Raw genomic sequence first — 26,910 nt, 5'->3', positions numbered from 1 at the left:
AAAGTATTCGGCCCCCTTGAACTTTGCGACCTTTTGCCACATTTCAGGCTTCAAACATAAAGATATAAAACTGTATTTTTTTGTGAAGAATCAACAACAAGTGGGACACAATCATGAAGTGGAACGACATTTATTGGATATTTCAAACTTTTTTAACAAATCAAAAACTGAAAAATTGGGCGTGCAAAATTATTCAGCCCCCTTAAGTTAATACTTTGTAGCGCCACCTTTTTCTGCGATTACAGCTGTAAGTCGCTTGGGGTATGTCTCTATCAGTTTTGCACATCGAGAGACTGACATTTTTTCCCATTCCTCCTTGCAAAACAGCTCGAGCTCAGTGAGGTTGGATGGAGAGCATTTGTGAACAGCAGTTTTCAGTTCTTTCCACAGATTCTCGATTGGATTCAGGTCTGGACTTTTGACTTGGCCATTCTAACACCTGGATATGTTTATTTTTGAACCATTCCATTGTAGATTTTGCTTTATGTTTTGGATCATTGTCTTGTTGGAAGACAAATCTCCGTCCCAGTCTCAGGTCTTTTGCAGACTCCATCAGGTTTTCTTCCAGAATGGTCCTGTATTTGGCTCCATCCATCTTCCCATCAATTTTAACCATCTTCCCTGTCCCTGCTGAAGAAAAGCAGGCCCAAACCATGATGCTGCCACCACCATGTTTGACAGTGGGGATGGTGTGTTCAGCTGTGTTGCTTTTACGCCAAACATAACGTTTTGCATTGTTGCCAAAAAAGTTCAATTTTGTTTTAATCTGACCAGAGCACCTTCTTCCACATGTTTGGTGTGTCTCCCAGGTGGCTTGTGGCAAACTTTAAACAACACTTTTTATGGATATCTTTAAGAAATGGCTTTCTTCTTGCCACTCTTTCATAAAGGCCAGATTTGTGCAATATACGACTGATTGTTGTCCTATGGACAGAGTCTCCCACCTCAGCTGTAGATCTCTGCAGTTCATCCAGAGTGATCATGGGCCTCTTGGCTGCATCTCTGATCAGTCTTCTCCTTGTATGAGCTGAAAGTTTAGAGGGACGGCCAGGTCTTGGTAGATTTGCAGTGGTCTGATACTCCTTCCATTTCAATATTATCGCTTGCATAGTGCTCCTTGGGATGTTTAAAGCTTGGGAAATCTTTTTGTATCCAAATCCGGCTTTAAACTTCTTCACAACAGTATCTCGGACCTGCCTGGTGTGTTCCTTGTTCTTCATGATGCTCTCTGCGCTTTTAACGGACCAATGAGACTATCACAGTGCAGGTGCATTTATACGGAGACTTGATTACACACAGGTGGATTGTATTTATCATCATTAGTCATTTAGGTCAACATTGGATCATTCAGAGATCCTCACTGAACTTCTGGAGAGAGTTTGCTGCACTGAAAGTAAAGGGGCTGAATAATTTTGCACGCCCAATTTTTCAGTTTTTGATTTGTTAAAAAAGTTTGAAATATCCAATAAATGTCGTTCCACTTCATGATTGTGTCCCACTTGTTGTTGATTCTTCACAAAAAAATACAGTTTTATATCTTTATGTTTGAAGCCTGAAATGTGGCAAAAGGTCGCAAAATTCAAGGGGGCCAAATACTTTCGCAAGGCACTGTAACTGCCTCAGACACTGATTTTACAGCATCGACAAGAACCAAATTCAAACAATGTTTATTACAGTGCACATAAAATGCAAATCTTGCTTGTTTTTAATCCGTGCAGACACACCAGAATGCTTTCCGCTCGTGACGCATGCACCATCATAGCCTAGCCCCACAAGATTATTTCTGTAGTCCAGGCCATGTTTTTCAAGGCAATCAATTATACTTTTTGTGAGACCTGCTGCATCTAAGCTTTCAGCTGACTGAAAGTGTAAAACGCTTTCGTGGATAGCCCCGTTGTAGTAGTACCTCACAACTAAAGACATTTCTTATTTTTTCTTGAAATATTTGGTTTCATCTGCAATTACACTAAAAACGTCACTTTCTTTTACTTCTCTTATTATTTCACTTTGTACCGGACAAAGCCCTCAAGAACTTTGTTCTGGATTTGGTGGCTCTGGTACTCATTATTTTCTCTAAGAGAGGGTCATGCTTTGCTATTTCTTCTAAGATTGTCAAAAAGTAACCCTTGTTGTGAGAGTCACTAGACTCTCGATGGCCTCTCTGCGCTATACTTTGACTGGCAGTTACTAGGAGCACATCTGTAATTGTTTTAATGTAATGTTCCTCCACTTTCTTTTCCCGGTCCTCATATACAACATCTAACATTGACGAGTTGCTGTCAATAGCCCTTTTATGCTGATTCCAAGCATACATAGCATTGATTTGATGCTCTGCCTTCGAATGGAGCTTAAACCCAGAATCTTTAAACAGCGCCTTTTTCCAGTAACAAAAACCTGACTGTGATGTGAAGGCAGATTCAGGTGTATTGGGCAGAGAAAAATGCCTACAGGCGAAACAATAAGTCAAATCTTCACTTACAGAATATTCACGCCATGAATTGTCCATATACCAGGAGCTGTTGAAAGCCCTTTTCCTAGTACCATGCTGAGTTCTGGGAAATGTTTTCAAACACGGCTGTATAGCATAACACGGCTGTATAGCATAACACGGCTGTATAGCATAACACGGCTCTATAGCATAACACGGCTGTATAACACAACACGGCTGTATAGCATAACACGGCTGTATAGCATAACACGGCTCTATAGCATAACACGGCTGTATAACATAACACGGCTGTATAGCATAACACGGCTGTATAGCATAACACGGCTGTATAGCATAACACGGCTCTATAGCATAACACGACTGTATAGCATAACACGGCTGTATAGCATAACACGGCTCTATAGCATAACACGACTGTATAGCATAACACGGCTGTATAGCATAACACGGCTCTATAGCATAACACGACTGTATAGCATAACACGGCTCTATAGCATAACACGACTGTATAGCATAACACGACTGTATAGCATAACACGGCTGTATAGCATAACACGACTCTTCTCTGGAACTTGAAATGTCTTAAATACACGTTAAATAATGTGTCATATCTCTATGGAAATGTATAATTAAGGGATCCACAATATTAGATACTAACAGCTGCTAACTTACATGTGTAGTTTAAAGTATAGGCCGGGCCTACCATTGGGTCCTTTTGGAACAGTATACCTGGTGTTTGATGCAGTTGGGAGGGGCTCGATGACATCTCCTGGCAGCTCTGGCTCACTGTCTTGCTCAGAGATAGAGGTCTCTGTGTCATCCCTTGATGCAGTTGGGAGGGGCTCGATGACATCTCCTGGCAGCTCTGGCTCAATGTCTTGCTCAGAGATAGAGGTCTCTGTGTCATCCCTTGATGCAGTTGGGAGGGGCTCGATGACATCTCCTGGCAGCTCTGGCTCAATGTCTTGCTCAGAGATAGAGGTCTCTGTGTCATCCCTTGATGCAGTTGGGAGGGGCTCGATGACATCTCCTGGCAGCTCTGGCTCACTGTCTTGCTCAGAGATAGAGGTCTCTGTGTCATCCCTTGATGCAGTTGGGAGGGGCTCGATGACATCTCCTGGCAGCTCTGGCTCACTGTCTTGCTCAGAGATAGAGGTCTCTGTGTCATCTCTTGATGCAGTTGGGAGGGGCTCGATGACATCTCCTGGCAGCTCTGGCTCACTGTCTTGCTCAGAGATAGAGGTCTCTGTGTCATCCCTTGATGCAGTTGGGAGGGGCTCGATGACACCTCCTGGCAGCTCTGGCTCACTGTCTTGCTCAGAGATAGAGGTCTCTGTGTCATCCCTTGATGCAGTTGGGAGGGGCTCGATGACACCTCCTGGCAGCTCTGGCTCACTGTCTTGCTCAGAGATAGAGGTCTCTGTGTCATCCCTTGATGCAGTTGGGAGGGGCTGGATGACACCTCCTGGCAGCTCTGGCTCACTGTCTAGCTCAGAGATAGAGGTCTCTGTGTCATCCCTATTACATTAAATTAACACAAGAACCATTCATGTATAATCACAATAAAAACGCCACAGCCATCAAAACAAGAACAAACATGAATCAACAACCAACATTTTAAAGTGAGACTTAATCTGTCAAAATCATCTATTACAAGATTAAGCTTAAATTCTTAAACTTAAATTCTGAACTGGGCATGTGACTCACTGCCTGGTAGATGCTCTGACCTGGTGGTGGTAGACTGGGTCCTTGTGAAGTCTGACCACACTGACTCTGACTAGCAGCCTCAGGTAGGGAGCTGCTCTGGGGTCCGGTGGTGATGCAAGGGCTGGGGTCTGTTTGCACCTGATCTGCTTGTTTGTGCTTCTTTAAAAAGAAGTCTGATATTTATTTTACCTTTATTTAACTAGGCAAGTCAGTTAAGAACAAATTATTATTTTCAATGATGGCCTAGGAACAGTGGGTTAACTGCCTGTTCAGGGGCAGAACGACAGATTTGTCAGCTCAGGGATTTGAACTTGCAACCTTCTGGTTACTAGTCCAATGCTCTAGCCACTAGGCTACCCTGCCTCCCCCATATCTCTCCCTTTCCTTTCATGTTTAACTGACCCTATGCAAAAATAAGAGTCTATGGTTACGTCTAAGCATCCGATTACCCACATTTTAGGTCCAATCTCAATCTTAATTACAAATCCCCATTTTCATGACTGTACCTTAAATCAACTACCAGCTTAAGTTACTATTTAGATCATGGCTAGCCCTACTCTGCAGTAAGTAACACAGCTAGCTATAAACTCTTACACCTTTACGATAGCAAACAGGCTATCTTCATATTGTGGTAACCTTTTGAGTACGTTAACAGATTGATAATAACAACTGTTTGTTTTGAGTTCAAGTACAAAAATCTTACTGAGTTAATGGATTTCAAATTGCTGAATGTTAACTTGCTGAACACTGACAGCTGTAGCCTACTAGTTACCCCACATGAACTAAATATGTATATACTGTAACCTATGACACTGCACTGTATACGTGTGTATTACTAGCACATGTAAACATAATGTTAGGCTAAATTGGGAACCAAACTCTTTTATCTGATTAACTGTCTGTTAATGGAGCCAAGGGTCTAACGTTAACAAGCACAGCGACTCAATTTTCGTAAAAGTTGTTCAGGTAACCTAAACCTGATGCTAAACCTTAAAACTTACTTCAAATATGATGCTTTCGCCAGTCGTGAAATCGTGAAAAGAGCTCGTGGAGCTGTGGAAATATTCTCTCTTCTTCTTCTGTATGCTCCAGTGCCACCCCAGACACCCCTCTGGCTCCACCCCTGTATATAGGGAATAGGGTGCCATTTTGGATGCACTCTGAACTCCTGCCAGAGTATGACCCTGTGGTCCCATCGTCATGAAGAATCCATTCACAGAGTAGGGGTCCTCCTGATGAACTTCCCTCCCTACTGGATCAATCCATGGCTGCAGTCAGGAATCTACAAATCACCACTCAATAAATCAGCCAACACATGGGGATGCAGACCAATCCACATGTAAACAGCAGTGTCGGGAAACAACATGGACTGTGCGGTTAAAGTATTTACAACTAATGTTGAACGAAACTGGCTAGACAAGAATACAAGCATCCTGCTTCATATGATGGTAATGATGATGATAATGATATTACAGTAATGATGGACAAAAAGTAATTATATAGCAATAGTACTATTATCACTACCACTACTATCACTGATTATATATATATATATATATGACCAATGAGAGTAGTAATGGTACCAAGGCTACCAACAACAAACAAGCACTCATGTCCATCTTTTGTCAGACCGTAGAAAGCAGGTGAAAGAATACACAATGGGATTGCCTTTTCAGCCGTGGCTCAAAAAGACCTTGTCAAGATTGATGTCTTCCCTGTAGCTCTTGAAGTCTCTAGTTAATAGAAGGGGAAGACTCTTGAAATTAGAATCCAATTCTTGCTAAAAGCACCAGCCGTGAATTGAGGACATTAGAGAAAAAACAGAAAAGGCCATGTCATTTCTATAGGGTGGTGAGACACCAGGAGAGGAGAATAGCCAATCTGTGCGGTGTAATGGATATGTCAAGAGTTTCTAAATCATAGGTGTCCAGGGCAGAGAGACAAGAAAGCCAAACATAATGTCATCCTTTAGAGAGAAAGAGAGAGAAGAGGAGAGGGGGTGGGAGACAAACCAAAAAGTTCAAACAGATGCAAGACAGAGGTCATGGAGTAAAGGGTTTACATTTGGGCTCAAACTTCAATAATATGAAGTGTTTATTATTTTCCTGTATGCTGTTACTTACTATTACCTCCCTGGCATATTGGCTTGTGAGCATTATGGAAATTAAGTAACGCTACTTTGCTTAACAATAACACACTGACTTTGAATCCTCTTACTTAAGGTTTGATTGCTTCTTGACGGTGGTTTTAAATGAATTGTGTTGAGGAGTGATAAAGAGCTTATTGTCAGGAATAAAAGCCCAGAGCAATGAAGAAAAGCTACACATGGAGTGGCCAGACGATACAGGCTATTACGGTGAGGGAATGGTGTCCTTGACTGCCAGGACGGCTTAGAATTTTATTTCATCTTGTTTTGCCGGCTGCTGACAATGATGCGTGACTCTGGCACTGGTGGAAGAGGGCAAACATGAGAGCCATTTTAGATCTCATTTACGTGTGTGTGTGTGTGTGTGTGTCTGTGTGAGCCGCGTGTATTAGCAAGCGTGTATGTGTGTGTGGGTGTGTGTCTGTATGTATGAGAGTGTTGTGAGAGTTTGTTTTGAATGCATTTTAAGAGTACACTTTGAGCTAGTGCGGTACTGCTTGCTATTCTCCTTGCATTGAGTGAGGTGGGTGTGTGTACTGTGTACTTGCACATGTGTGTACCACATTCAGACTGACCTCTAGAAGTCTCACGCACCTAAGCCCTAAACTTCATGTAAATGACCACCGTGGAGACCTGAGGGACTCTGGGAATTGTTGTTTGTCTGCCTTGTAGAGAGGACGGTTGAGTTGTAATGGCTCTCCAGTGTGTTCAGAATGAGGACCTTCTGTTCCTCAGCAGTTTGAGGCCGTCCCTTTGTGCTGTCTCCATGTTAGTTTGGTTGGCTGCTTGATTTGAGGCTAGCACATAGTGCGTTTAGAGGTTATCATTGGTTTTGTCAAGGTGAGTCAGTGCCTTGATTGTTTACAGGCTCAACCCTGGGCAGATCTGGACTGGCTGGAGCCCCAGGGAGAAGCTCACACCAGATATAAATGATTACACCACCATAAACGAAGGCAGAGTTAATTGGTCTTTTAGGAATAAGAAAAAAGGATCCATACAAGGAGAAAAAAGAAAGTCTGTGATAAAAACCTCACAGAGAGAGACAGTAAGTTTGTTAAAGGCAGCATCCCAATGAATTATGCAGAGCTACAAAACAAAAGGTAAGAAAACATCCAGTCTGAATTTGTCTCTGAGTCAGGCATGCCAAAAGTCTTTACTCTTTAAGTAAAGTACAGTGCCTTGCGAAAGTATTCGGCCCCCTTGAACTTTGCGACCTTTTGCCACATTTCAGGCTTCAACAATAAAGATATAAAACTGTATTTTTTTGTAAAGAATCAACAACAAGTGGGACACAATCATGAAGTGGAACGACATTTATTGGATATTTCATACTTTTTTAACAAATCAAAAACTGAAAAATTGGGCGTGCAAAATTATTCAGCCCCCTTAAGTTAATACTTTGTAGCGCCACCTTTTGCTGCGATTACAGCTGTAAGTCGCTTGGGGTATGTCTCTATCAGTTTTGCACATCGAGAGACTGACATTTTTTCCCATTCCTCCTTGCAAAACAGCTCGAGCTCAGTGAGGTTGGATGGAGAGCATTTGTGAACAGCAGTTTTCAGTTCTTTCCACAGATTCTCGATTGAATTCAGGTCTGGACTTTGACTTGGCCATTCTAGCACCTGGATATGTTTATTTTTGAACCATTCCATTGTAGATGTTGCTTTATGTTTTGGATCATTGTCTTGTTGGAAGACAAATCTCCGTCCCAGTCTCAGGTCTTTTGCAGACTCCATCAGGTTTTCTTCCAGAATGGTCCATCTTCCCATCAATTTTAACCATCTTTCCTGTCCCTGCTGAAGAAAAGCAGGCCCAAACCTGATGCTGCCACCACCATGTTTGACAGTGGGGATGGTGTGTTCAGCTGTGTTGCTTTTACGCCAAACATAACGTTTTGCATTGTTGCCAAAAAGTTCAATTTTGTTTTAATCTGACCAGAGCACCTTCTTCCACATGTTTGGTGTGTCTCCCAGGTGGCTTGTGGCAAACTTTAAACGACACTTTTTATGGATATGTTTAAGAAATGGCTTTATTCTTGCCACTCTTCCATAAAGGCCAGATTTGTGCAATATACAACTGATTGTTGTCCTATGGACAGAGTCTCCCACCTCAGCTGTAGATCTCTGCAGTTCATCCAGAGTTATCATGGGCCTCTTGGCTGCATCTCTGATCAGTCTTCTCCTTGTATGAGCTGAAAGTTTAGAGGGACGGCCAGGTCTTGGTAGATTTGCAGTGGTCTGATACTCCTTCCATTTCAATATTATCGCTTGCATAGTGCTCCTTGGGATGTTTAAAGCTTGGGAAATCTTTTTGTATCCAAATCCGGCTTTAAACTTCTTCACAACAGTATCTCGGACCTGCCTGGTGTGTTCCTTGTTCTTCATGATGCTCTCTGCGCTTTTAACGGACCTCTGAGACTATCACAGTGCAGGTGCATTTATACGGAGACTTGATTACACACAGGTGGATTGTATTTATCATCATTAGTCATTTAGGTCAACATTGGATCATTCAGAGATCCTCACTGAACTTCTGGAGAGAGTTTGCTGCACTGAAAGTAAAGGGGCTGAATAATTTTGCACGCCCAATTTTTCAGTTTTTGATTTGTTAAAAAAGTTTGAAATATCCAATAAATGTCGTTCCACTTCATGATTGTGTCCCACTTGTTGTTGATTCTTCACAAAAAAATACAGTTTTATATCTTTATGTTTGAAGCCTGAAATGTGGCAAAAGGTCGCAAAGTTCAAGGGGGCCGAATACTTTCGGAAGGCACTGTATATGTCCAATAATTATCTCATGTCATCCTGCGTGTTTTCAAACATACAGGAAATAATGATCCTTCTCCAAAAAAGTGCTCGAAAAATAGCAGGAGTAGGACATTTTGTTCTGATTGGTTCAGGCACCCCAGACAGCCTTTTCAAAGAGATTCAGCCAGAGCCTTTCTTACTCATAAACACATTGAAGAGCAATCTGTAGGATTAGAGGACATTGCAGAGATGATGTTCGTGCTGAAGAGGTCTACAAGACCAGGATCCCCCAGTGTCCTGCTAAAGTCCTCTTAGCTGGAGCCTTGGCCACAGACAGACACAGACATCCCAACCAAACCCCCAGCTGCAATCACAGCTCCAGCCCCTCTCCTATGAAGCCTCACCATCATCCACCTCCCCAGCAGCAACACCACCAGCAGCCCCAGTCTAAACCCCAGCCCTGTCCCCAGTCTCCAACCCTCCCTGTCTGCACCCGGCTGGAACTTTATTTAATGAGTGAAGTTTGGTGGTGGATATGTGGGGGTCCCACACCAGGCTGGGAGAAGCAGCAGAGGAAAAGCTTTCATAAAGCATGGGCGAACAAATGGGATTTAACACACAAGAGGCTCTGATGGCCTATTAATTCTGCTTTGGCTTGCTTCCAGAATGAGACAGCCTCTCTCCTAATACATGGCTAATTTCTATCAGAGGTATCAGGAGACTTTTTCTTTCCTGGGCAGGATGCATCCGCATAACTTTAATGGATTCATTCAAGGGCTACGGCACGGAGACATTGATTAGACTGCCTCAGAGGCCCTGCTGCTAGTCGCCTGACATAGGCAGCAAATTAAATGTGACCTCCGGTAAACAGGCCTGAACCACCCAGCCCCAGAATAATCCATTAGCTCAGAACCTTTCCCAATCCCATTTCATTAATGAAGTGATTTGAAAAGGGGGCTGCTGCAATTACCAATTTCTGCAACTGAAAATTCTGGAATACTAACAACAAGAGAAAATTGAAAACATAACGAAGGGTAAAAGATAGGTTGTTGAAACCCTTGAAGATGGGGTGGATATTCCAGCATTAAAACAGGTTGATCCAGCCGTAAACACATGCAGATGTGGAAGAACGAATATGGCGGCTTGTGGAAAATGGCCCACTGAAGGACCTTTTTTGGGCTGGATAACCAAAATATTTGTCAGCAGGAGAAAAGTCAATTTATTCATAATTTGCCAAAGTCAAGCAGTGACAGTAGGGGAGAGAGTTAATCAATTTGCAGTTAAATGATAAGCAGAGGAGAGGAAAAATTCTATCCACATTTGTCTGATGCATTGGGGATTTAACAGTAACACCATTCTGTCCATGCTACATTTACAGAGGTTACAGAAATGAATCAGAAAGCTCTTCAGATCTGGTCTTTGAGATTCACATATAGTCCACCCCCTATCCTTTTTAACCGCCATCCTTTTCCTCAGCAGGTTCTGTTGTTTATACTACTGTCTGGGGAGGGCGATTATTTCCCTTGAAAAAAGCTTCACCTTCCTCCTCAAAGAAAGACAATCACAGCATCACTGTAGGTGTATATGTATATGTGACATCACTTCTTTTTCTAATATCATTCATTTATTTATTTTCAATTAACAATTTATTATGCGACACACAGTGGTATGCAAATGAACAATTTAATTTTAATTAGGTTTTAATGACCAAACAAAGAATTAGTACTCGGTGTGGTGTGTGCATGTAATTTTCTCAGGGATGAATTTCAGAGCTTTGTTCAATTTTTGGGTAGAGGACATCCTGGACGGCAAAGGATCCTGGACATGGGAGGAGATCCTGGCCGGAAAGGATCGCCTGCCGTGGGAGCAAGTGGAAGCATCGAGGAAGGCGGAGGCAGCGAGTAAAGGGGCCCAGCGTTACGAGGGAACACAGCTAGCACGGAAGCCCGAGAGGCAGCCCCACACGAGGAGATTGGCTGAGTCAGGTTGGAGACCTGAGCCAACTCCTCCTGCTTACCGTGGGGAGAAGCGTGGTACTGGTCAGGCACCGTGTTATGCGGTGGAGCGCACTGTCTCCAGTGCGCGTTCACAGCCCGATGCGCTACATCCCAGCTCCCGCATCTGCCGAGCTAGGGTGAGCATCCAGCCAGGAAGGATGGTGCCGGTCTCTAGTCCGTCACTTCGGCCCAGGATATCCTGCGCCGGCTCTGCAAACTGTGTCTCCGGTGCATCTGCACAGCCCAGTGCGTCCTGTGCCAGCGCCCCGCATTTGCAGGGCGAAGATAACCATCCAGCCAGGACGGGTTGTGCAGGCTCTACGCTCGAGATCTCCAGTGTGCTCAACAGCCCAGTGTATCCAGTGCCTCTGCAAAGAACCAAGCCTCCAGTATGTCTCCCCAGCCTGGTGAGTCCTGTGCCTGGCCCAGAACCAAGCCTCCTGTATGTCTCCCCAGCCTGGTGAGTCCTGTGCCTGGCCCAGAACCAAGCCTCCTGTATGTCTCCCCTGGTGCGTGGAGCTGCCACAGGGCTCACCAGGCTGCCCATACGCCTCCTCCCTCCAGTGATGATCCATGGCACGAAGCCTCCAGTGATGATCCATGGCACGAAGCCTCCAGTGATGATCCATGGCACGAAGCCTCCAGTGATGATCCATGGCAAGAAGCCTCCAGTGATGATCCATGGCACGAAGCCTCCAGTGATGATCCATGGCACGAAGCCTCCAGTGATGATCCATGGCAAGAAGCCTCCAGTGATGATCCATGGCAAGAAGCCTCCAGTGATGATCCATGGCAAGAAGCCTCCAGTGATGATCCATGGCACGAAGCCTCCAGTGATGTTCCATGGCAAGAAGCCTCCAGTGATGATCCATGGCACGAAGCCTCCAGTGACGATCCATGGCAAGAAGCCTCCAGGGATGATCCATGGCTCGAAGCCTCCAGTGATGATCCATGGCACGAAGCCTCCAGTGATGATCCATGGCAAGAAGCCTCCAGTGATGATCCATGGCAAGAAGCCTCCAGGGATGATCCATGGCTCGAAGCCTCCAGTGATGATCCATGGCACGAAGCCTCCAGTGAGGAGTCATGGCACGAAGCCTCCAACGACGGCCTCCAGTCCGGAGCCTCCAGCGACGGCCTCCAGTCCGGAGCCTCCAGCGGCGGTCCCCGCACCAGAGGCGCCACCAAAGTGGAGCGAGCCAGAGGTGGAGCGGGGTCTACGTCCCGCACCAGAGCCGCCACCGCGGATACAGTGCCTTGCGAAAGTATTCGGCCCCCTTGAACTTTGCGACCTTTTGCCACATTTCAGGCTTCAAACATAAATATATAAAACTGTATTTTTTTTGTGAAGAATCAACAACAAGTCGGACACAATCATGAAGTGGAACGACATTTATTGGATATTTCAAACTTTTTTAACAAATCAAAAACTGAAAAATTGGGCGTGCAAAATTATTCAGCCCCCTTTAGTTAATACTTTGTAGCGCCACCTTTTGCGGCGATTACAGCTGTAAGTCACTTGGGGTATGTCTCTATCAGTTTTGCACATCGAGAGACTGAAATTTTTTCCCATTCCTCCTTGCAAAACAGCTCGAGCTCAGTGAGGTTGGATGGAGAGCATTTGTGAACAGCAGTTTTCAGTTCTTTCCACAGATTCTCGATTGGATTCAGGTCTGGTCTTTGACTTGGCCATTCTAACACCTGGATATGTTTATTTTTGAACCATTCCATTGTAGATTTTGCTTTATGTTTTGGATCATTGTCTTGTTGGAAGACAAATCTCCGTCCCAGTCTCAGGTCTTTTGCAGACTCCATCAGGTTTTCTTCCAGAATGGTCCTGTATTTGGCTCCATACATCTTCCCATCAATTTTAACCATCTTCCCTGTCCCTGCTGAAGAAAAGCAGGCCCAAACCATGATGCTGCCACCACTATGTTTGACAGTGGAGATGGTGTGTTCAGGGTGATGAGCTGTGTTGCTTTTACGCCAAACATAACGTTTTGCATTGTTGCCAAAAAGTTCAATTTTGGTTTCATCTGACCAGAGCACCTTCTTCCATATGTTTGGTGTGTCTCCCAGGTGGCTTGTGGCAAACTTTAAACGACACTTTTTATGGATATCTTTAAGAAATGGCTTTCTTCTTGCCACTCTTCCATAAAGGCTAGATTTGTGCAATATATGACTGATTGTTGTCCTATGGACAGAGTCTCCCACCTCAGCTGTAGATCTCTGCAGTTCATCCAGAGTGATCATGGGCCTCTTGGCTGCATCTCTGATCAGTCTTCTCCTTGTATGAGCTGAAAGTTTAGAGGGACGGCCAGGTCTTGGTAGATTTGCAGTGGTCTGATACTCCTTCCATTTAAATATTATCGCTTGCACAGTGCTCCTTGGGATGTTTAAAGCTTGGGAAATCTTTTTGTATCCAAATCCGGCTTTAAACTTCTTCACAACAGTATCTCGGACCTGCCTGGTGTGTTCCTTGTTCTTCATGATGCTCTCTGCGCTTTTAACGGACCTCTGAGACTATCACAGTGCAGGTGCATTTATACGGAGACTTGATTACACACAGGTGGATTGTATTTATCATCATTAGTCATTTAGGTCAACATTGGATCATTCAGAGATCCTCACTGAACTTCTGGAGAGAGTTTGCTGCACTGAAAGTAAAGGGGCTGAATAATTTTGCACGCCCAATTTTTCAGTTTTTGTTTTGTTAAAAAAGTTTGAAATATCCAATAAATGTCGTTCCACTTCATGATTGTGTCCCACTTGTTGTTGATTCTTCACAAAAAAATACAGTTTTATATCTTTATGTTTGAAGCCTGAAATGTGGCAAAAGGTTGCAAAGTTCAAGGGGGCCGAATACTTTCGCAAGGCACTGTAGATGCCCACCCTCCCCTATAGATGCCCACCCTCCCCTATAGGTTCAGGTTTTGCGGCCGGAGTCTGCACCTTTGGGCGGTGGGGTACTGTCACGCCCTGACCTTAGAAAGCCGTATTATTTCTCTATTTGGTTAGGTCAGGGTGTGATGTGGGGATTCTATGTTTTGTTTTCTATGTTTCTTTATTTCTATGTTTTGGCCGGGTATGGTTCTCAATCAGGGACAGTTGTCCATCGTTGTCTCTGATTGGGAATCATACTTAGGTAGCCCTTTCCCTCCTTCAGTGTGGGTAGGTGACTTTGTTAGAGGCACTATAGCTGAAGTTAAGCTTCACTGTCATTTCCTTGTTTTCTTGTTTTGTTGGCTACATTTTCTATAAATAAAAGGAATATGTACACTCACCACGCTGCACTTTGGTCCACTTCTTACGACGCCCATGACAACATCACTGGCAATTCCACTGGCTGAGTCCACCTTATGCTATAGCTGATTACATGTATAGGAAGACTTTTGAAAGTCATAAGTCAAAAACATTGACACATTTTTCCTATTGTACTAGGTCAGTTTGTAACAAGTGCTGTGCTGAAGAAATAGCAGTGAACATTACAACCAGCGTGAACATAACAATCATGTGGCAAAATAGAGGCCCTGCACACTTTGAATTAGTCACATCACTGTTCCAGACAATGGAAAGCTCCACTAGCAGCAATGTCCTACACATTCTAACGATTCCCATTGCTCTGGGAGGAAAGGCAGGCGGAGGGCTTGATGCCGCTGGACCCAAATGGCATTTGATAATGGCTTTTTTCAGCAAACCCAAAAGATATTGTTAAGATTTACATTTTCAAATATGTGCTGACCTTTTTCCCCTCCTCTCCTCTGTTCGCTTGTCATCAGGCCTGTAATTGAATCAATATATTTCCTGATCAGCCCAGAGATTGAATAAGGTCACAGGAAGCCATGTGTGGACATTAAAAATCATTATTCTACTCAAATTGAGCAGAGATGGCATAGACCATTCAGGGTTCAAAATGAAATTCTATTAGAGTCTATTACACTTTTACAATTATAGAGACGTTCCAATATTACAACGGGAAATGAAGTCATAATAAAAAGCCCAGGGGTGTATTACAAAGAAATGTCCGTGCTATTTTTTTTCTAACTTTGAGTGTCTTATTGAAATGATGAAGAGAACTTGGTGACTATCCGGTCACTACTAAGTGACCTTGGTCATGAAGTCTGTTTCAGTATAGCTCCCTTTTCCTATTTCAAGTTTTGTCTGTACTCTCCTTGGCTATACCAGCTGCAGGCAAAGTGTCCTTATTAATCAACAAAGTGTTGTAATAGTAGTGTGTCTGCCTTTAAATCGATTATCCTTACAGGCACGTTTTCAGACAAGTGTTATTTGCGGCAAAAAACGATTATGGATTTTAATTACATTGAATTATACATAAAACATTTTTGCTGAGAAATGGTTCCTGCTGTACCTTATGCACTGTTCTGAATGGCAAAACAGGCTAATTGAAAAGCCAAATGGAATCGTGCAATTGGAGGACAATGACTCAATTCTGTTACCCCATCATTCCAGAAAAAAGAAAAGGGGAAATTAAATATATCACACTATTAACTGAGAACTTTCAGTTTTAAACTCTGGCAAATTAATGTCCAACTATCAAAGCAGGGATTAGATAAAATTCCATTTTTAATTGGCTTGGTTATTGAAATGAATAACACTTATCAGCAATCAACTTATCAACTCTGCATGCAACTCTGCATGAGAAGAGACACACAGAGAGAGAGAGCGAGAGAGAGAGTTAGGAAGAGAGAGCGAGTGAGAGAGAGAGATCAAGAGAGAGAGAGAGAAATCTGCAAAGCAAAGCGAGAGAAAACTATTCCTTCCAGCTTAACATTTATGAGGATCAGTCTACTAGTAGTGCCATTTAGTTTACATGTTCATAAATGAGCACTGGGTCTGTCTTCCTCAAATGGCAAAATCTGTCTTGTGTCACAGGAGGAGGTTGGCCTGTGTCTGGACTGTAAACATACATCTGCTAATGTGGAGGAAGATGCTCGCCTCGCCTCCTGAGTTGTCATGCTGATGTTTCACACTAACTACAGCCCCTCTGGTCAATTAGGTGTGATGGCTACAATGTCTGCAGTGTTCCTACGCTCCTTAAACCCCAGTCAAATGACAGCGAACAGGGAAATCCGAGCGGCTTGGAATCGTTGCCGGGCATTGCAGCCATTGTCGGCGGGTGAAAATGGGCTTTCATCTCAGGTGGAACAGAGTCATTGATAGACTACATCTCCGCTGTGAACCGGCCCAGTTAAAGTCTGCATAAAGAGAGGGATGCTAATGAAACAGACCATTTATACCTTCAGTTCCACCCCCACCACTCCACATTTCTGGAGCATTAAACATCCAAGTGGAACGTTTATGAAACACGTAATGACAATCTAAATCAGTGGGCTGCTCCAATCTTCGAGGATTAGTGGTTTTGATGTAGTTCAATACGGGAAGGCATACTTGTCTCCTTATTAACAGCTTCAGAAGTCGTCCCTGAAGAAGCGGGCGGGGGAACTCTCTCTGCTACAGTACGCCACAGACCTCAGCTAGCAAATTAGGGCCTGTGATAATCTATTCAGGATGAAAAAAAGGGAGCGGGAGATACTTGGCCTGTCAGATCTGTCAGGTAGAAGAATGGAGGGTTATTTCATGTCTCAGTGGATTTCTTACTTTAAGGGTATCTTTTTTTGTCTCCTCTGTAAAACTCAGTGCACCACCTCCTCTGCAAGGCCCATATTAACCAGCCCAGTACAAAGGCAGTAGGATGACAAACATCATGGCAAGTTTATAGCTAGGTTCATGCTAAATAAATTTGCTGCTTGGTGGCAAGTAATTATACAGTATATGTCACAACCAGTTGACCACACCAAGAGCATCTGAGAAGGATCTTATTAAACCCATAGCTCCCATCCCACCCAGACATTAGGGGCAGTGTATTCACTTCCAAACTGTATACAAGATGTTACTAATCCACAGCTGTTGTCTGTCTGAGACACTGAAGCCTGTGGGCTCTAACAGCTCTCAGACCAGCACTGGTGCCTGCCCTCCCCAAAGACCCCGGTTACCTGTCCACACACGCAGCATTAACTGAAAGCAGAGCTCCAGTTTGGGTACATTACCAGCATGTCGGAGGATAGTCTCTCAGAATGCATTAGCAGGTGACTGGCAGGCATGCAGGGGGACTAAGGTCACTGCCTGGACTGCCTCGGGGGACCCAAGGAGGTCATTCATATCATATCACTTCACCCACACTTACTGTGGAGATGTGCAGACAGTTAGGCTACTATTCCTCCGTCACTCCAGCCCCAGCAGCCCATCCACACAGGAACACTAAGGTGTCTTGACTGGGATGCTAAGCCTGGCTGAGGCCCTCTTCTCTCCAACTTAGCAGGCTGGCCCTCTCCCTCTCCCCCAGGTTTGTTGGGGGCCCGACGGTGATGAATGTATTTTCCGTTGTGTGGAGCCCCCTGTACTGCTACAGCAATGCCAGATGGAATGAAAAACAGATTAAGGAAGCAGGCAGCCGGCACCGTGAGGATGTTTGGCTGGTAGCTATTGAGTTATCGGCCGTTTTCACACTTAATGAAACAACTTATAGCGCTGCAGCTTACTAAATATCCCCCAGTCGCTGGGCAGCACAGCAGAGCTGCCAGGGCTGAGAAGTCGACATTAGATTTTAATTAAAAACAAACAAACAAATTACCAAAAGAAAGTGGAAGGAAATGTAACTCTCCATCCAAGCACAGGGAACTTTGAACTCTTCAGGTTACTTTTTTTCAAATCCACACTGAACTGTGGCACCATCTGAGTTAACATGGTTGAGGAGATGACAGGGTAGCCTACACACCCACATGAAAAAATACTATAGTATTCTATGGTTAAATCCTATAGTATTCACTGTAATGTTTTTGCTAACTTTACCCTCGTATCCACTGTAGTTTTGCAGACATGTCTGTACTATACTGTAGTATTTACAGTTTACTATAGTATAAATACTGTAGTAAGAAAAAACGGTAGTATATACTAACTATAGTAATTACATATTCAATCAATCCCTATCCCAGTTCAAGATGGCCACCATTGTTCCTGTTCCCAAGAAAACCAAGGTAACTGAACTAAATGACTATCATCCCAAAGCACTCACTTCTGTCATCATGAAGTGCTTTGAGAGACTAGTCAAGGATCATATCACCTCCAGCCTACCTGGTACTCTAGTTCCACTCCAATTTGCTTACCGCCCCAATAGGTCCACAGACGATGCAATCGCCATCACACTGCCCTTAGTCATCTGTACAAGAGGGATACCTATGTAAGAATGCTGTTCATTGACTATATCTCAGCATTCAACACCATAGTACCCTCCAAACTCATCATTAATCTTGAGTCCCTGGGACTCGACCCCGCCCTGTGCAACTGGGCCCTGGACTTCCTGACGGCCACCCCAAGGTGGCGAAGGTAGGAAACAACATCTCCACTCCGCTGATCCTCAACACTAGGGCCCCACAAGGGTGCGTTCTCAGCCCCCTCCTGTACTTCCTGTTCACCCATGACCAACTCAATCATCAAGTTTGCAGATGGCACAACAGTAGTAGACTTGATTACCAACAACAGTGAGACAGCCTGCAGGGAGGAGGTGAGGGCCCTCGGAGTGTGGTGTCAGGAAAATAACCTCTTACTCAATGTCAGCAAAACAAAATAGATGATCGTGGACTTCAGGAAACAGCAAAGGGAGCACCCCCCTATCCACATTGACGGTACAGCAGTGGAGAAGGTGGAAAGTCTTAAGTTCCTCGGTGTACATATCACCAACAATGGTCCACCCACAAAGACAGTTTGGTGAAGAAGGCGCAACAGCACCTCTTCAACCTCAGGAGGCTGAAAAAATGTGTCTTGTCACTGAAAACCCTCACTAACCTTTACAGGTGCACAATCGAGAGCATCCTGTTGGGCTGTATCACCGCCTGGTACGGCAACTGCACCGCCCACAACCGCAGGGCTCTCCAGAGGGTGGTGCAGTCTGCACAATGCATCACCAGGGGCAAACTACCTGCCCTCCAGGACACCTACACCACCCAATGTCACAGGAAGTAAAAAAAGATCATCAAGGACAACAACCACCTGAACCACTGCCTGTTCACCCCACTTTCATCCAAAAGGTGAGGTCAGTACAGGTGCATTAAAGCTGGGACAGGGAGATTGAAAAACAGCTTCTATCTCAAGGCCATCAGATTGTTAAACAGCCATCACTAGCACAGAGAGGCGGCTGCCTACCTACATGCTTGATATCATTGGTCACTTTAATAAATGGAACACTAATCACTTTAATAATGCCACTTTAAGAATGTTTACATATCTCACATTACTTATCTCATATGTACGTATGTACTGTACACTGTATCCTACACTATCTATTGCATCTTACCCGCTCTGTCACTGCTCATCCATATATTATATATTTATATATTCTTATCCCATTCCTTTACTAGATTGTGTGTATTAGGTTTTGTTGTGGTATTTGTTAGATATTAAGTTTTGTTGTGGAATTGTTAGATATTAGCTGTTAGATACTGCTGCACTGTCGGATCGAGAAGCATTTCGCTACACTCACAATAACATCTGCTAACCATGTGTATGTGACCAATGCAATTTGATTTGATTTACTTTAGTGTTTTTGTGGACTGTAGTATACTGTAGTATTTACTCTAGTGTTTTTGCAGACATTACTGTAGTGTTTTTGCAGACAAGACTGTAGTATTTACTATAGCGTTTTTGTTTTATTATCTTTGACATAGCAGTTGGGGTTTTGTCCTTGAGAAAACCTACTGGCCAAAATACTCAAAAGCAAATTTTCCATAACCTGTAGGTAGGTAGTATCGCCAGAGCTCGCCAGAGGTCTGAACAGACAGTTCAGCGCTTCTGCTCTTTTCATAACATGTATGGAACACACTATATGGTCTATATTTGGCATGTAAGTTTCTCACTTATGGGTGGCACAGATTATGATATGGGGGAGGGGACTGGGCAGCGTATAAGCAAATGTGTACTTTTTTTAGGACATTGCTATAGTAATCACTATAGTGTTTTTGCAAAAATTACTGTAGTATTTAGTGTAGTGTTTTTGTGGTCTGTAGTATACTGTAGTATTTACCATAGTATTCCACAGTATACTACCACATTCTATAGTAAGTACTACACATGATCGAGGTATACTACAGTGTGTAGTATAGTATTCTACAGTATACTACAGTTTACTACTGCATTCTATAGTAAGTACTGTAGTATTCTATAGTAAACTGTACTATTTTTCATGTGGGCACACATATACAGTACATCAAAAGAACTCATCAAAAGGCGGAACACTGGATATCAGAAGACAGCCAGGAGAAAGAGAATGAGAAGATTAGAGTCAATCAAAGAGAATGCAGCGTCTACATCAACAAACACGTTCCACAAACCCAGCAATTAAGACTATACCACTGTCTCTGATGTATGATTTGATAATCAACCTAATCTCTTTAACCTTCACTGCAGGGCACTTATCAGGAGCACATCAGATTGCTTTTGAAAATCATATTGAGACGGGGCAAGAAATCATTTGACTTCCCTTTTGTTCATGCAAATTTCAATGAATCTTTATTTTCAAGGCTACACTTGTCCTTTCAGGTGTAAATGGTTGTGTGAGATGTTCTATCATGGTTGCTGTGTTCTCTGGAGATGCTAGATCTTTAAATAGAACTAGAATCAGCCAGGCAGCTCATTATGCCCCTCTCTGTTTATAATGATGTTTCCAGAAATCTATCCATCGCTCCACTTTGTAATTAAACTTCCCCAGAATTGCTGGGTTCAACAGTTTCTCCTCGTACAGGCCAACTCCTTATCGTTGCTTTAATTTTCTCTGTGCCTCCAGCACAGCACATCCAGCTTTGAAGGCTATCCTCTCCTCTCAGGGGGGAAGAAAGTTTGTTTTAGCAGTATCGGTTTTTAAACAGGACCTTAATAGACATTCTGTACTAACACTTATGGACTTTTCTCATTGAAATAGATATGTATTATAGGAACAAGAGCATTAATATTTGTGCTCTCTCATCACTTTGTGAAAAAAGACAAATGATGTCAGAGTGGAGGCGATGTAACAGCTGCAGTAGGGGCTGCTGGCCTCCTATCCAGGCAGCCAAACCAATGTAGACCATAGCTTCCAGGGGCCCTTCCTCCTAACAGCCTCCTACTCCCTCTGGATTCTTGCTCCTCCAACTGCACACATTGCCTGCCTTGTTCCTTTCATTTGAGTTTGACCCCTGCTTTCCTTACTTCCGAGTGGGCTACATTAAATGCCTCTCTGGCTCTTTCACAGCCCTCTCTCTCCCTCACTAAGTGGGAGAAACGTTACAAAAGGAAAGCTTCCAGTGCACAATCCTCAGTGGAGAGGGTGACCCCAACTTTAGGGAGAAAAAGAACCTGAGGATAATAGCAAATGAAGCCAGGGGCCACATTAATGGGTAGACACTAGCTCGCCAAGTTCTGGGAGCTGCTTAAACTGACAGACGTGTATATTAATACTCAGCACTTTTATTGAGAGTAGAAAGAAATATGAATATTCATCCTCATTTATATTTCAAGGCATTTCCATTCCTGCGGGGGCCGGGCTAGGTTTTGACCAATTTCCATCCCCATTACGGAAATGACAGCTCTCACTCCTGGGCCCTGACAGAGGTCTGCCCAATGCACAAGAGGTCCTGTGAGGAGGGAGCTTGCGCCCGTTCCCAGCTGTCCACAAACACTCATTAACAGAGGAAAATATCCAATGGAATCTCTGTGAGAATTTTTAATCACACAAAGGGCCTGCTAATTAGGCAGCTGATGGGGCATGGAGAGCACAAGGACGAATTCTTTAAACAAAGGACTGGAAACTTTAGGAGCCTTAATTACTCGGGCAAAGAGTTCATTCCAGAACTGGAGAGCACATCATTCCACTAATGAGACCAAGTGGCAGCACATATTAGTGAGAAATAATGTGGAAAGTTCAATTATATTGTGCTTTTGGAGCCTTTCCCCCTTCTGTTGCCTGCTTCTTATGCACACACATGTAAGACAAAGCCCAGGCCAGGGGAGGAAGGAGGCAGTGTGTGGAGGACACGGAATCGCTGGCACCACGACTTCGTTCTTCCCGTGTAGCTTGGCAGGCTTGATCGTCTTAATTGCCCATTAGAATGTTCTCCTGTTTGAAAATGAATATCATTATGGCCCCCGGACTTGGCCTTCGCTGGAGTAAGTCTTATTGCAATTTTGTCATTCAATACCGCGTGTCTAGAATTCTAAACACACAATTGACTACTAATTTGCAGTAACTGGACCCCAGCAAAATTATGAAAGAAGAAGCAGGAATAGACTTAATCACCCTGCCCTCGTTACTGAGAGGTACAATTATGTTCTATCTTTTTCCTTTCAACATGAACAAATATCCTTTATTAAAACTAAATACATATACATGACCCGGTCTCTTGGTTACCAGGAACAATGAAAAACAAATCACCAAACTCCAAACGGATGTCATGGATTCAGGCCTCTGGGAAAACATTTCTGATGGAGTCACAGACCAAGGATCTAAGTTCCTCTCACAGTAAGGCCTTTGCTGGGCTAATACAGTGTTGACGGTTGAAACGATATGGGGATTATACTTACATTATAACCATCTAGTAGTATAATGAAGAAAATACAAGAACCACCAATGAAAGCTACCATGCCAACCATGCTGCTACTATGGATCTGTTTCCCATGTTTTGTACTGGGGCAGAAGTCAGTTGGAGGAAATAGTGATGCCCATGTCTTTACAGGCCTCAGATGAGGTTATTATCTCAGTGTGTTATGAGAGAAGTTGGTGGGAGACATTAGGCCCACAACCCAGCTAATAACATTAGTTACAATGTTTAACTCTGCTGAAACCAAGTGTTTCACAACAATGTTGTGGTAAATAATGGAGAATTACAATCAAATAACGGGCCACTGAAGGGGTAATTATTGCATCTTTCACCTGCGTAAAAGATTGCATTAAAAATCCTAATGCCCCACGTCAGGAGGTGCCTACATACCAATTACAGCATGCAGGAAGCAAATTCCCCGTGAAATAAAACAGCTAATGGGAAATAGAGTGCGGCAGGCAGGCAGGCAGGAGCATTCCTCTCTGCTAGCTTAACTAGCACCAGGGGAAGAGTCAGGCAGGGAGAACTAGTGAGAGACCACAGCTGGACATAACCTACTGTAGCGCGGTGGGGCCTAATGCACCATCTCTAATGAGATGGAGGTAGACGTGTCAGCCCTCAGAGACAACCTGATCACCACACTCATGGTCAGGCTCTTCACTTACATTACATTTCTTTATAATGAAATATAGACGTAGGCCTACTATATATATATATATGTCTTCCTCGTATATGTCAACTTTTTTTCACAATTCTTAACCTTGACTTCTATGTAACATTCAGTATAAAGGCTATTTTTACTATGGTCCTTACGTACAGTAGGCTTGATCGTCTTAATTGGCTTTATTATCCTTTAACAACATGTGCATCAGACATGAAAATACCCTAATGTGCATATATTCTAAGGACAAAAACACATAATATCATAGGGAGCTCGCCAGTTAAACCAATGCATTAAAAAGTTTAAGTTTGAGACCACTGCTTCTACTAAGTACTGCCTCCCTCCTACTGAGAAAAAAATAAGCCCTTAGCTGGAAACTATCTGACATTTCTAAGATGAGTCACTAATGTGTATGCTCTTCTAGAGCCCCTTCCACCAGCTCCTCACACTGTCTAGGTTAAACGCATATGAGCTGCGTTCACAGGCCCTCGTTCCAGCTTAAGATACTATATGTTGGGAAATTAGGAAGAGCTTGACCGTGTCCTCCTCTATACCCATCGCCTGCCTCTCCAGACGTCCTAACGCAGGAGAATAGATTGACCTCAGAGTTAGGGAATCTATCGATTTCCTCCCCGGCTGCTGTCTTCCTCGTTGTGTTTGTTTCTTCTCGCCTATCGCACTCATTTTATTTCCAGTGAACAGGATCAATAGAGACGCGTCTGTACTTGCTTGTTTCCAACTCTATGAAAACACAAAGTTTCACACCCTTAAGCACATCAGCGGATCTGCATCATTTCTCCAGTGGTTCAAATCATTTGGGTTGAAATGATTGACAAGTGTAATTGTGTGTGAGGGCTGCTGTAGAGAGAGATAGGCTGACTCTTCATATGTATATTTGTAGAGCAGTCTTCAGGGCTGTCAGGAACTAGGCAAAATATCTCCACTATATCGACCTTTCTAACTTTCCGTTTTTTAAGAAGCCACTTAAATGTGCATGGAAGACTTTCATAGTTTCTACCTGGAGACTTCTTAACTGTGTCTCTCTGGGACTTAGCCTGAATACCAATCCTCCTATATAATACCACAGGATTTGAGTTATGTCCACAATTTAGGATTATATCTTCATAATTAGGCAGCTTAAAACATTGTCAAATGTCAATTGACTGGCGCTTTATCAAATCTATCCACACAAGGTAGCTAAAAATCCTTATTTTGTCCAAACAATGAAATATAATCAGTTTAAAAAGACAGTACTGACATTGCATACATTAATACAATTTTACCATATGTGATAAAAGCAGGGAAGAGGACGTTGAAATAAATCTCACTGTATAATTTCACATTAGAGACAGGACTCTAATGACGTTGGTGATCAAGATGTTGATAACAGGTGCGCACCAAAGTTACGTTTCAGACCTGTCTATAGCAGTTTTAAAACTTGCAAGTAGGCAAGTATGAGGACAGCTTACTGTAGGCTCACACACACTCCACGTTTTGCTGATGTGCAGAGTGGTCTGAGAGAGTGGACCAACATGACTCCCCAATTATGAACTGGTCACTCCTCTGTGAAGCAAGTGGTATAAACAGACACATTATGTCTGTGCTGGTTAACTATAATAAGACAATTTGAGAGCTTGGGACTATAAGGTTAAATCTGCATTTTTGAATAAATGTAGTTATTGTAATAGCCTTGTTCTGTTAACTTTTCTATACCTGTATAGTACTCTAAATACCTACAATTCATTTTGTTAAGTTCAAAAGAATACAACAAAAAATTAGCTGACACATTTCAAACCAATGTGAGTTCGGAACTTTAGAGTCAATTGTCTCAGAATCATATTTTTTTGCGTTAGGAACCTTTTAGTCCCAAACTCTCAAATTGCTAGATACATAACTGCAAGGGCTCAATAGCCACCATACAGTAACATGAAGTGTGTGTTAAAAAGTTTTCTATTTTTGGAGCCTTCATCCTCCCAACCAACTGTTCCCCCATCCCTCGCTGGATACACAATGCTGAGACACCCTTTTCACCGCAGAGGCTGCTACGCGTTGAATTAAAGGGGCCTGATTGATAAGGAGGTTGAAGGCAAATCTGCTCCCACTAATTGTCTTTCAAATGCCCTCATTAATCAAAGCGGAGCGGGCCGTGTGACGGGTGGCCCTGTCAGCCGCTGTGCTCCAGCCTCTCCTCTGGCCGCTCACCTCCCAGCGTGAGGCCCGCTCCCTTCCCTTCCCCTCCGTCACGCGCCGCCGTCCGAGGAGAACGGGCCGTCCGTCCGCTGCACACCTGCCTTCTGCCAGACAGGATCTGACCGCCCCCTGCCATCGTGACGGCCCCAGAGACCAATTTAGCAGCCACTTAATGATTCATGGCTTCAAGTGGGGGAAATGAGGGCAGCATATGATAACCGGAATAAACACATTTAATTAGCTCCTCATATACATTATTTATTTATTTACCTGCACCCTGATTAATTTATATATTGTGTTTGTGTTGCAGGGTTTTTTGGTATTCACAGCATCTGGTGGGAGCCTTTGTTGTGCGTTTTAGAGAGTGCCCTTTCTTCACATCCCTGTTCTGGGGGCTGGCTGTGTAACTCCTGTGTGTATCTGGGGACCCACAGAAAGGGCCCGGGGGGAGGAGGGCAAGCAGGAGGGTGGAGTCATGAGGGATTTGGCAATCCCCTACAATGAAATGACTGGGTGTATTAGACTTTAAAATATACAATTCTCTGTGCACTAAGTAGCCTTGTTTGTGAATTTTCTGATAGGTAGCTACTCCCCCGGTTTTCTTTGAGCGCGGGGCATACATTTTCATGGAGGCGCTAATCAAAGCTGAGCTGTGGCAAACGGTGGAGCCACAGCCAGCCCAATCAGAGACGGACCTGGCTCTCTTCCATAAGGAACGCTGATGACAACTCTTACCCCGGCATCTGCCATCACAACCTCGCCAGTTTGTCTTCTCACACACACTCATCAGCAGTTTACAGGGATCTCACTCAATAGAGAATCACCCACAGAATATGAAACCATCGGTGAGCTAGAGTAACAAGTTACGCCCTTACCCAAACTTCTATGGTGCAGCTGTAACCGGAATGGTTATGTTTCCACGTGCCACTGCTAATATTCATTCAATGTGTATGTATTCCGATTCAATTAAGACACCAATAAGGTGTATGTCATTGGGTACGCTTGCAGATAGGTGGAGATCTCGAACATCAATTCTTCCAAGTCTGATAATTCTACCCAAGCGGTAGGTCCCGTTCTGAAATATTGTACTCTATCTACATATTCACAATGTGTACAAGTTCACTATGTACATTTCCTGATGTATATACAGTACCAGTCAAACGTTTGGACACACCTAGTCATTCAAGAGTTTTTCTTTATTTGTACTGTTTTCTACATTGTAGAATAATAGTGAAGACATCAAAACTATGAAATAACACATATGTTATCATGTAGTAACCAACAAAATGTTAAACAAATATAAATATATTTTCTATTTGAGAGTAGCCACCCGTTGCCACAATCACCCAACCTCAACCCAATTGAGAT

At 43.5% G+C, this 26,910-nt stretch overlaps 1 protein-coding gene across 1 annotated transcript; it reads right to left on the bottom strand.

Moving 5' to 3' along the window:
- Window positions 1-1,343: 1,343 nt before the first annotated feature.
- LOC149971438 (uncharacterized) lies at window positions 1,344-25,678 on the bottom strand. The gene is made up of 6 exons (XM_090223408.1): window positions 25,555-25,678; window positions 4,177-4,329; window positions 3,153-3,302; window positions 3,006-3,030; window positions 2,458-2,585; window positions 1,344-1,402 (listed from the first exon to the last, which is right to left on the bottom strand). The coding sequence occupies exons 1-6, from the start codon at window positions 25,676-25,678 to the stop codon at window positions 1,344-1,346; spliced, it is 639 nt and encodes a 212-aa protein (XP_090079534.1).
- Between the last annotated feature and the right edge of the window lie 1,232 nt (window positions 25,679-26,910).

The sequence above is a fragment of the Oncorhynchus mykiss genome, chromosome 26, assembly GCF_057628025.1.
Source record: "Oncorhynchus mykiss isolate SJ-2025 chromosome 26, ASM5762802v1, whole genome shotgun sequence".
Taxonomy (NCBI): Eukaryota; Metazoa; Chordata; class Actinopteri; order Salmoniformes; family Salmonidae; genus Oncorhynchus; species Oncorhynchus mykiss.
The sequence above is the reverse complement of the archived record's forward strand: the minus strand, read 5'-3'. Positions and strand labels throughout refer to the sequence as shown.